The following is a 12,195-nucleotide window of genomic DNA, read 5'->3' on the forward strand; positions in this document are numbered from 1 at the left end:
TCAGCTCAAGACACATGAAAAAAAGATTAAGGAGGACTCTAATTCTCTAATTTCATAGCTCTCCCTTAAAAATCCATATGACTATTTAATTGTCTTGACACACATTCTCATAAGCAAAGGAATTTTTGAGTGATTCTTAAAAATATTCATATAATGTACCTTAATCCTTTGCTTGGCCATTTAAATCTTCTTTTCCATCTGAAGCAAGTGTTGCTTTTTGGCAGTTGTAGTATAGCCAAAACATGAAGAATCATCTGGGCTTGGGTTGGCTGTATTGGAATTTTCTCTTCTATATGGTATGCAGGAAGTTCTCAGGTCTGGCTGATACTGTACATGTTTTCTCTTCATTTGCAGTTTTGGTATTGCTGGCAGGATATTCCACAGTGAAGAGCACGGTGTTATCCTCTTTCCCTGTGTGTCCCTTCTGTGTGCATAAAAATTAGGTTGTTCTGCTGATTTAATTACTGTGAGGACAGATCATCTCCTTAGGAGTCTTAAGTTTTAAGTGATTTGACACTTCTTATTATAATACAATTTCTAGCTTATCTTCCAGTGAACAAATGTTGATTAATAATTCTTGGCATTACAAACAAATCACAGCTCTTTTGCTTATTTTCAGTTGTTAAGTAAACTAGGGGAAGATCTTGACAACCCTAATTTGCTGTGCTTAGTAGAAGATTGACTATTTTTGTATATTTCTCAGTTTTCCATCCATTGGGCCAAGAAAAATCTGGAGAGCAGGTTGTGTATGTCTGGGACACCCACCCTGTACAGACCTGTTAAACCCCTCAGATGTTGTTGACTATTACTTTAATAAATTCACTGCAGGTCCCTTCGGTAGCAAACACTGCCATGTGGTAACTCACAGCTATGAACACTCCTCAGGTCATAAACTCCCTCTAGTCTATTTATCTGCCAGGGAGGTATTTGCCTGCATCTTCCAATAGAGCCCCTTTCCCATTAATAAAGTAGCATTAAGACAAGTGCAAGACACAAAGTAGTTGTTGGAGGGCAAAACACACTCCTCCTTTTAGCTTGGTATGTGGCTTTGTAAACCATATATTTTAGGAAAAATGACATGGTAAATTAATAAGAAACATCTAACTCCTGGCAATTTGTAGAGTCTAAATGGCATACATAGATGTGAAAATGCACTGAAGATTGATGTTTCTTCACTGTGCACCACTCCCCTCGCAGCCTGCAAGCCTTGTGGGTCTCTGTCACAGCCTGATTTGCTGTATTGTCAGTTCCCAGGTTGTTTGAGTTTGAAGAATTACCATAGTAATCAGCTATCACGGGTAATGGTTTCTCTGAGTTCAGAAAGAGCAGCTGCCAGCTCCTGCTGTGCTCTGTTGGGTGCGTCGGGCATTGCTGCCAAGCTCCTTGGGTTCCAGTTCTGTGGTTTTGAACAAAGGAAGCAGTCTGTAGCTATTTCTGACCTTTCTTGCTGGAGAAGTGCATAGCCCTCTCTCCCTGCATGTACCTTCTGAGAGGTCTCCTGAGTATCCTTCTCTGTGCTATTGAGTTGTGTTTGTTGTAATGATCAGGCGCAGTTTCTGCAGTCCATACTCCAGAGCTAACTCTGTTTCTGCCTTCCACAGCTCTTTGGTAGCCAAGAATACTTTGTTGTTCCACAAATTAACTAGAATTACTAAATCCTCATCAAGGATGGATTGTCCTAAAACATTCAATGTCTCCTTGACCTCATTTTATCTTTTAGTAGGCATTGAGCAGTTTGGAGGGATTAACGTTTTCTCCAAATGCTATGGATTTTTTCAGCTCTTTATTATGATTTTTTTTTCCTATGGGCTTCTGTGTTTTCATGCCATAATTTTATGTCTTTTAAATCATTACCTTTGTGGATTCATGACATTTCTGACATCTACAAATATTTATTTTCCCATTTTGAATGGAAATGTTGCTACATGGGTGTTTGTTCCCTCATCTACACTCATGGAGCTTCTCCCTGTAAGAGTGCCAGCAAGTTGTTCACTTCTTATGGTGTTTAAATTATGTTTCAAGGGTTGTGGTGTCCTTTTTTATGGACATCTTGCTGTGAACTATGTGACATCTGCTGTATTACAAGAAGTCCTGGCAAATTGTTATGAGCTATACTCTGGTTTCTAAGCCTTTTTGACAAAATGGTGCATTTAATAATTTTTTCTATGATTCAGTTTCAGGTTATAATCTCTTGATCTTATAAATAACACTAAAAATATTTCTTGTAGTTCATATTTGATGATGTTTTAAATTAGGATATTGCAATTATGATAAAGACTTTTCCATATATCTTTTTCGTTGGGCTATGCCTTGTGACCATGATATTCCAAAGGATGCTCTCTGCAGCACAGCTTTACAGGGAGTACTGAAAGCAAGTAACTTGCTTCTCAGAAAGTGCAGTTTCTGTTGCCACTAGCTAAACTGATCACAGTGTTGGACAGCATGCATACATGATACCAGGTGGGACAATTGGATGGTGGTCCCACATTATTGCTTTTTTTGAGTCTTGGATGTTCTGGAAAAGGGCTGTATTTCTCTTAATATTGCACTTAACTTGCCAGTCAAATGTGTATTCACTATGAAGTTCCTTTTCTACCTTGAGCCCATTGATAATAGTAGTCAGGAGGGTGAATATAGAGCATTAAACCTGGGAAAGTTTAGTCTTCCAGTGCTTTGCACCTTGAAGCATATACACACAGCCTTTCCTCATTTATTTTGCCGTTTGTTTCCTTGTCAGAGTCAGGAGAATTTTTAGCAAGTTTCTCCCAGTGCAGGTGTTGACAGCATGTCCAGTTACCAGTGCTTTTGACATGTGTTTCTTTTGCTGACATTCAGCTATGCATTTCCTGGCTGTAAGATGCAGACAGTTTATTCTAGTTTTAGATTCTGAGGTCCAAGGAACAGCAACAAGAGAAGAGAAATGAGGAATTAGGGTGAAGATCCTGAGCAGGAGCAGGAGCAGCAGCAGCAGCAAAATAGTTATTCATGTTATGGTTCTACTTATAGATTAAAAAGAGTAAACCTAATGCTTTATAAACTATTTATTCTCACAGAATAGTCCTGATAACACCACTACTTGTGTGGCATGAATCCCATGAAAGGGCCTTTCAGTAACATACTCTATCTGCTGAGGGCTAAATCCTGCAGAGCACACAGTTCATCCTGGCACTTAAACTCTTACTCTACACCCATTTTTGCCTGAGCTGCTGCCACTGAGTCCCCGTTCCCCTGGGAGGGCTGCAGCTGCACCCAGTGGCCACCTCTTCCCCACAAAGCTGGTATCAATCTCCGCAGGATCTTCAAGTCTCTGGTCTTGTTAGAGGCCACTGTTTATCCACACTTTGGTGTGGTGTTGCAATGACAGAATCCCAAAGACTGTCTTCTGAAGTATTATTGTGTAGCTAATTAGCACATCCCTATACTTGCCTGCCTTTGCACGAACCATCACCTTGAATCCAAAGGTCCCTGCCTGGAGTGTTTTGGTTTCAGACTACTTTACAGTTACTGAGATCTCTAGGTATTTTTTCTCTCCAGGTAGGCAGAATTACTATTCTACAAGATTTGGAAAATACATCATATTCTGTGGGAAGGAAACAGGTTTGTAAAACAGAGATGCTGTCATGAACGTCATCAAAATGAAGAATATCTTTGGCTGGAGAGAAAGCATTTCCTGAGGAGACCTGTTTATTTCATCAAGATTTTTTCATACAGACATTTGACAGCTGAGCAGAGGATCTGCCATCCTGCATCAGAGACAGAGTCTGTCCAGGCCAGTATCCTGTCCCTGACAGGGACCAGCTCCAAGAACTTCAGAGAAAAATGCATTTCCATCATGATGGGAAATAACTTCCTCATGTGATGAGTTTACTGCCAGTCCCAGACACTTGCTGGTTGATTTGGGGAAGAAGCACTAGGCTAATTTTTTTTTTTTTTTTGGGTTAATCTCAGGTTGTTTAACAGTAAATACATTGAGCAAAATTCAGATCTGGCTATATCTTCAATTTCTAATTAACTCTTTATCATAAGCTGCATTGTGGCAGCATATTTCTTAGGTTATTAAACAGTCATAGCCCTCTTAGCCTTTTGCAGGATAATTGGATTTGATAAAGAAAGATATATTCAAAGGCAAAGGAACATTGGTAGAGATGTAGTCTTAAAACTGTTTTGTACCATGGATCATTAACATTTTTATTTTCTTGCAATTTCTCCTTTGAGTGATCTTTTCTGGGTATTCTTCATTACATTAGACTTTTCTTGTGTATCTACTCATTGTTTATCTTATAAAGAAATGCTGCTATCTACAGTGTATTGTTTTCCCTTTTTTTCTTCATGCACTTAATAAGTGGATGAGTGGCTAACTCTGACCATATGCACTAGACCAAAGTCAGCTTTGAGAGCATGACCAGCACTGGCACACGGTGACTACTAACGCTGAACACTGAGTGACTGCACCAAGGTGTGGGATGTGCTTGCACTTACAAGATACAGCACTTCTGCCATGCACAGGAATCTTTTGTTAGCTAAAATTAACTGGCACGTGTTCCTGGCAGTGCTGCTGCTGTTTCCAAAGTGACAGCCTCCTCTTTTGCATCCCCAGGAGAACACCTGAGCAATGGCACACACTGCCTTCCCCAGCCTGCAGAGGGCTTTGGCCATGTCAAGTGCTGCTGGGCACCCTCTGAAACAACAAGCCCCCATTCCAGGGCTAGGAAGGAATTGATCCTGTCCAGTGTCCACTTGTTTGTTATCAACAGGCAGGTCATCAGTGCCTCTCTTGCTGGGTATGAGACCCAGTGATGCACAAAAAGTCAGGAGAAGCCGTGGCCTTGTGCCTGTCTCCTTGTGTCAGCAGACTAGAACAGATCACCAGTGCCCCTTTTCTCTAAAGAGATAATGATGTGCACACCTCACATGGGTATAACCATGGCATTTGTATCTTTGCTCACTCCTTGTGTAACTGCAGACAAACAGTTCGTCTTTCTGTTTTCTCTTCTCCAGCATGAATCTTACTTTCTGTCAGCGTGTCACAAGATTTCAAATATATTAGTACCTTTTTGGGCCAATTCTGGCTTCCAAATGCAGAGTGGGGTCAGCACAGCAGGAATCTCCCTGTTGACCACTCTCTAGGAGAATTCATTATTTCTGGAATATTGCTTTTAACTTTTTTAACGTAAGTTGCAATGAGAAGATTCATGAAAACACATGAGTGTTTTGCAGAAACTTCAGCGTTGCTAGGATGCTCAAAGAGTGACCCGGACCCTGCAGATGGCATCCCAAATTTTAATTTTAATAATTTTTTATTTTCAAGGCTACTTTACACCAACTACATTATAAAGTCATTAGCATGGAGTCTGAAATCTATATAATCCTTGGGACTCATGTGGATTTGCAGAATGCTGCTGGTAGTCAGGAGAAAGGTTTATAATTAAAATACAAGAATCATAATTTCCATTGATATTTTTCTAAAGTCATTTGTTCATATCTGTATTTCTGTATCATTGATCACATTTTAGAAAAAAAATCTGCTAAACATGTTAAGTCTCAATACTCTGCTAATGATAGATTAAGCACTTCTATCAAGTGCAACCAGTGTATTGAATGAAGATCTAAATATAATCACACTGTACACCTGAGCTCCATTTCAACTTCTCTTCTTGTCCTGGAATATAATTAGGATGGGGCCTTGGGGACACACTCACTGCTAACCAACATCTCAATGCTGGTCAAAGCTTGCTGGGGTCAAAGCAGATGTCAAGTCACAGCTGAGTCTGAGGCACTGACTCTAAGAATAGATTCAAATTTCCACTGTTAGGTGCAGTCATAATGTGAATGAAACTACCAAGAAAATACTACAAATCTCAAAGTACTCCAAAAAAATTTAAAAAAAAGAATCTTAAGGCTAATAGGAGACAGTGATGATAATTGAGACCTACTCAGAAAATGTAGTAATTTTCTTTTTCTGCATGCTGTGTTAGAGCTTCTGCAAAAGGCTAGTGGTTAATGACTAATTTACATTTCCTGGTTTATAAGCCTTAAAAACAGTTATTCTGCAGGGCCAGTGGGAGACTCGGGAAGTTGTAGCTCAGCCTCCTGCTCCAGCAGTGGCATCTGTGCTAAAGCTCCAGCTCTCCAGGCCTTGGGAATGCCACTGCAGAACGGGACAGCTGTGCTCTGTCTAGGACGTGCAGATGTGTCCTTGTGTGCACCTCCTCACCAGAAAAGCAGCTCCTCTCCCTGCTGAGGCTGGACTGCCTCAAACCACATCTTTGTGTTGTTTCTCCTTGTGTCAGGGCTTGCCACAAAACCAGGCCAATGGTGGGTGGAGGTTTCCAGAGGGACACAAAATCCAGCCGATAATCAGCTGCATGCTCGTGCAGCTATTTGTAAGGAGATGCTGATGTCCACAGCTTGCTCCGTAGGTAAAGAGGAGATTTGGCAGCTACTTTGATCTCCCAGGAGTCAGGCTGGCCCAGAAGACACAAGGCAGCCCAGAAGAGCCCAGGCAGCCCAGCAGAGCCCAGGCAGTCCAACCATAGGCTTCATGAGCAAGGAAAGCAATGAAAAGTCTGCGAATTTGCTCAACACTGAGGTGTTTCAGGTGTCTGCAATAAACACAATTCAATAAAGCGTATTGTAAACTGCTGATAAAAATCATCAGTCTAAGTTTAGTGCAGGACTAAATGACTTTCTTCTGGGTGCAGAGCCCTTGTAGACCTTTTCCGGCAAATGGAGGTTGCTTTAAGAGTGCCATTTCCCTTGAATTTGTGACTAGCATTTATTTTCTCATGCTAGAGTTAAATTTAGCACTAAATCTACCTGTTTTTTAAAACAAGGAACTTACTAAAATCTTCAGATTTTTCTTCATAGAACAAACCAGGAGTGAATAAAGTGCTCTTCAAAAGTGGCAATATTCTATTCACATTTTACAATTACAATAATTGCAATTCTAATGCTATAGACTATTAAATTTCAATATATCTGACATCATACAGAATTATTTATATGGAACTAAAACAATTCCTCTGAGTGGGACTTTGAATATGATTTCTTACTGAAATTAGGTATTCTTTAAGAAACTGGATAAAGAATATTTACATGTATTTTGGGCTAAGCTGCTTATTCATGAATAATAATCAAATTAATAGAACATATCAATTTATTTCAGATCTATAAAATACAAATCTAAAAATATCATTTTACAGACAATATTAACCACTTAGTTTATATTTTAGTATGATCTAAAGCCTATCTTGCACAGAATAATAATGTAACAGAATAACAAAATAGTCTACATTTTAACCTTAGAGATTTCCTTAACTGGAGTCTACCATTTACATCAAAAATACTTGTGCACAGTAAACAATTAAACATCTACATTTCAAGAATAAATTGGCTACATCTCATAACTGAGACACCGATTACAGTACATTTATTAAAAATCCTTCAAGAATGCACTCAGTAGTAACAGTAGTTAAAATCATAACAGTTCTGTGAAATGATCAAAGCAAATGACAACAGAATTTTAAAATTCAGTTAATCACTTATATGTAATGTAAAGCCCATGTAATACTACAAGGAAGGAAGAAATTACATGGGCACAAGTGCAAAAAAGCAATATTATAAGCCATCTTCTCTCTTTGGTAAAAATCAATTAGCAAGAAGTATACCATAATAATCCAAGTCAAAGACTAATTCAGGCTATATGTTTTTTTTTTCCTTTCCTACCATAGGCAGACTTGATTTGCAGGCAATCTACAGTAGAGAGTTAAAATTCTACTTAACACTGCCCATTTTTTCCTCTTTTAAGTTTTCCTCTTTCAAGTTTAAATATTGAAATTAAAGACAAGGTTTTTTTTTTCTTTCATAAATAGCTTTTCAGTAGTATTGTTTCTTCAGGAATTTAAAAATAAATAGCAAAATATACACAACTTCAAAGATTACATTTAATTCCTTCTAGGTATATCCTGAAAATATATCAACAAGGAATAAATAACTTTGGGTTTCTCAGATATTTGGTAAAATGTCAATTACTCTTAGATAAGGAGTTTTCTCTGAGGGATAAGGAAGTACCATTGCTTTTTCTACACAGCTTTTCCTATACAGGTGGAATTTTAATAAGTTTACACTAAGAATATAATCTGTAATATAATATGGATGATACTCACTAAAAAGTACAGTAAAAAGTCTTTCAAAATTAAACCTTCAGAATTTCATGTTCAAGTCTGAGGAACTTTCCAGTAACTTTGAAGTTTTCCTGGCAGTCAAGATTGGTTGTCTGTGTCAGGAGGTTACAGTAACAGTAAGGCAATTTCCTCCAATGGCAGAGCCAAAGCTCTTTTCTACTGACAACACATTAAAAATCCAGAAAGGACAAAATGCTGAGGAAGGGACAAAAGAGAAGGATGTAGATGAAGAATACTTGTGTCTAAACCATCCTGAGACACATATAGATTGTCTACAGAGATTTCACTATAACCATAGATTTTATGTAAGCTCTTCTGGTTTTGAAGGACTTGACCCCTCATGAACAATTAAGGTCATAGGGGGTTTGTAGGTTATCATCTTACTCAACCTCCTCCTTATATTTATCTGAAATTATTGCTAAAGAAAGAAAAAAAAATCCAAGCCAAAACAGCAAAGGAACTAAAAGAATCCAGCAACTTGAAGTGTCATTAGAAATCAGAAAAAAAAATCTTATCTGCAGGAAGATCTTCTGGAGGGGCAGAGTAAAGTCCTTGCCTTTTTACAAGATCCATTTAAGCTGCCAGAAGAGTAAAGGCAGTTTTGACTGCTCATTTATTCAGAATTCAGAAATATAATGTAGATTCACTAACCTCCTATTCACACCCACAGTTAATTTACATAAAATATTAAGCAGAATGCTTTTCTACTCCTTGTTTGATTCCAAGCACAAGATGCAAAAACCAGTTAAACTGCACTGTCCAGCCCTTATCTCTGCAAACCTCTATCTGATCAAGAAAATGCTTTTTGGCATCTTCTTCACTTTTCCCTACTGTCAGTGCCTCCCTGATATATTCAATGTCTTCTTTGCTGGTTAATTGGGGCATTCCAGTCATCAGCATCATGGAGAACAGGATGATCAGCAGGTTTGTGTGGTGTCGGAGAGCTAAATAAGCCTTCACACATACATCCTGTGAGAGAGAAGAGTTTTTTGTTAATTGAGGAGATGAATTGAGATGGATGGTGTAGGAATTTCACAGAACTCTCATTAACCAATGCCATTCAATCACTCAGGTGTCAGCAACAGGAGACCCAACAAACCTGTTCAACTGAGTCAAAACGTGACACAAATTTCTGCACTCACTGCTCAGTGTAACTTCATTCACCACGGCTTGGGGCAACGAGAACTGTTTGGGTGTACAACTAACAGCTCTTAATGCTACATTAATTATTAAAGCATAAAACCTTAGCCTCACCAGAATTTCAAAATAATGCTGCTACCATATAACCTCTTTCTGTGGCTGTTAAAAGAGACAGCAATAATTCACTGTCTTCCTTTCCTGTTGGGATGTTCCCATTTAAAGACTGTGGCTGGCCAGTGATACTGAACAAAGTAGCACCTCCAGGGGATTGCTCTTCATTTTCTATAGGTGTCTATTAACTGTGCAGTGGTGATGGATTATTTAACAGGGAAGATTTTCAGGCTTGGTGTTCTAAGGAATTTTGCTAGCTGACAGCTCTAGTCTTCAGGCACTCTGCCTTGCTGGAGGATTTCTATCACTATGCACTGTCATTCTGGACTCCATAGGCGTTTTTTACAGCCTTTTCATTTCCATGTATAAATAATCTGTGCTTAACAACAGAACTTTTAGAAGAATGACATTTCTGCAGCTTGGAAAAACATGCAATGCTTTAAAAATAATTATTTCCTGCTAAGCGACTAATACATAAACTGAAATTATTGCTTCTTATATTAAATTTGTAACTCATTTACTAGCAGAAATAAGAACAATGCAACGAAGACATCAATAATCAATCAGCTAGAAATTAGGTTTGCAATGCAGTAATATAAAAATATGAAAAATATTTCCAAGAAGGTTGTTATTATTTAAACCACAGCTGAAGCAATGCTAATTTTTACGCAATTAAACATTCAATTTAACCTTTCAACAGCTGTATATTAAGCTTTTGAATAATACTTGGGAAGCCTAAATATTTTAATGTAAACTTCCAACCAATCCCAACAGCCCTCTAGAACACAGGGCATTTTTTACAAGGTACATGTTTTTTTCTTCCTCTGAAACAGGAAGAAGTGCACAAAAAATCTTAACATCTATCACTGTTTACATCAGCAACACCAGGACACCCAACTAGACAGGTTAGGAAAATACTAAGGAAGGAAGATGATATACTGAAGATCTGTCTGTACAATTTCTTTTTTTAGTATTGCCTGGAAACTTAAATCTTTTACTCTATTCCCAAATAAATTCTGTTCTGAAATAAGATCATACTTATGAACACCAGTGTCAGTTTGTTCTAGCACCACAAAAGATTAAATGCAATGGTCAAAGAAGAGTTTACAATAGAATACACCATCACCTTATCACAGGGAATAGTTTCTCTCCATTATAGCAGGAGAAAAAAATAAAAAAATAAATTTTACTTATGTATTATCAACTTCAAACAGAGAAATCTTGTCACAAGAGTTAGTCTGTGCTTTGTTACCCTTGAAAGAGATGAAAGGTCTTTATAGTTATATCAAAGAAGGTTTTACATTTCTGTATGGATGATGTATCTCACTGCTTTGGGTGTCTGAGACAGAAAAACAATTATGCAGTCAAGAAAAACCTGGTATCACGGCATCTCAAAGGCAGCCCTTCTAGGAATTCAAAAGATTTTAAAAATCTCCATCTGCCTGTTACAGTTATTTATTCAGACAGGAACTGGATGTGGTTTTGCATTAGTATCTTCCAAGAAAAGGAATTTTTACACTTCTGAGAGAGGCAGCGAGAACCAAAGATAACCCAGACGATAGGTAGGTGTCAAGGGTATGTACATGTTTATTGTGGGATTAAGAAGAAAGCTGCTAATTCATCTAAAGCCACAGGCAAAATGAGAGGAGCTGAGGAGAAACCAAAATCCCATTGCCCAACAGGAAAAAAAGAATAATCCTGAATAAGCCTGAAACTGTCCTAATTATTATTATCCTAAAATCCAGGCATTTTTATAATATAAAGTGTCCAAGTTCTGTTACATAGGCCATCCCTTCCTATGTACAGTATACTGCAAATAAGTATTTCTCAGTGATAAATTGGGTACCCTTCTACTTTCTGTCACCTTTGTTTCACAATCAAATACATGAGATTTTGTAATTAAATAAATTCACTCTTCTGCAGTGATCTTTGGTCAAAGTTATTTGTCACTTTTATCTTCTCCAGCATCTGCAATACGAGCCCTGGCTAACACATCTGTATGGACTATGTCCAGTGAATAACAAAGAAATAAAATTTTATAAAAGTAGATTATTAAGTTAATAAAAACACCAAAGACTGTAAAAAACAAAGGAGTCTTCTGAACTACAAACTGTTTTAATGTAGTGAAGTACAAAATAATGAGAGTTGTTCTTAAAAATTAATGAGGGATAAATGCTGAGACTTTTCCATTAATACATGAATGAGTCAGCAGGCAGATTGAATGAATCGCTCAATATTAGGAAATATCATGAAACAAGTTAACTGAAAAGTGAAACTACAATTCTGGGTTTTTTTAAAACTCTGGCCATGTAATTAAAACATATATTTTTAATAGCAAAATATGTGATGCAAATCTTGCTCTGTGTTACCCTTTTACTTGCATAGAAGTATTTTATTTTTTACTGGTCTTTGAGACAGAAAAGACTTTTAATGTACTACTGCAATAGTGATATATAAACAGTAGCTATTGCAGCAGAACTATACATGAACTTACATTTTTTTGGTCAGTTTATTATTTATTGTCTGTGCCTAAACCATGTCACTTAAAATGCCCAGGTCTCATATCACCATCACAGCTCACAACAGTAAAAACACATTAATCATCTTTTATCTGGCTAAGGACACTAGTGGAAATGACATTGCTGCCATCACAGCATTCCTAAACTGCGCATTAGTGGGATGGTAACAGTACTTAGAAATTAGTACCAGAGAAACGAAAAGTTTATTTAGTCAAACCCAGGACTCCATGATGGAGGCATGA

General features: G+C 37.7%; 1 protein-coding gene across 1 annotated transcript in view; it reads right to left on the minus strand.

Moving 5' to 3' along the window:
• Positions 1–7,138: 7,138 nt before the first annotated feature.
• Positions 7,139–12,195, minus strand: part of PIK3CG (phosphatidylinositol-4,5-bisphosphate 3-kinase catalytic subunit gamma) — a 33,097-nt gene continuing 28,040 nt past the window's right edge. Inside the window, exon 11 of the mRNA XM_053943047.1 lies at positions 7,139–9,152. Within this exon, the coding sequence (XP_053799022.1) occupies positions 8,871–9,152 (282 nt within the window). The 3' untranslated portion in view covers positions 7,139–8,870. The remainder of the gene's footprint in view (positions 9,153–12,195) is intronic.

This window comes from Vidua chalybeata, chromosome 5 (genome assembly GCF_026979565.1).
Source record: "Vidua chalybeata isolate OUT-0048 chromosome 5, bVidCha1 merged haplotype, whole genome shotgun sequence".
Taxonomy (NCBI): domain Eukaryota; kingdom Metazoa; phylum Chordata; class Aves; order Passeriformes; family Viduidae; genus Vidua; species Vidua chalybeata.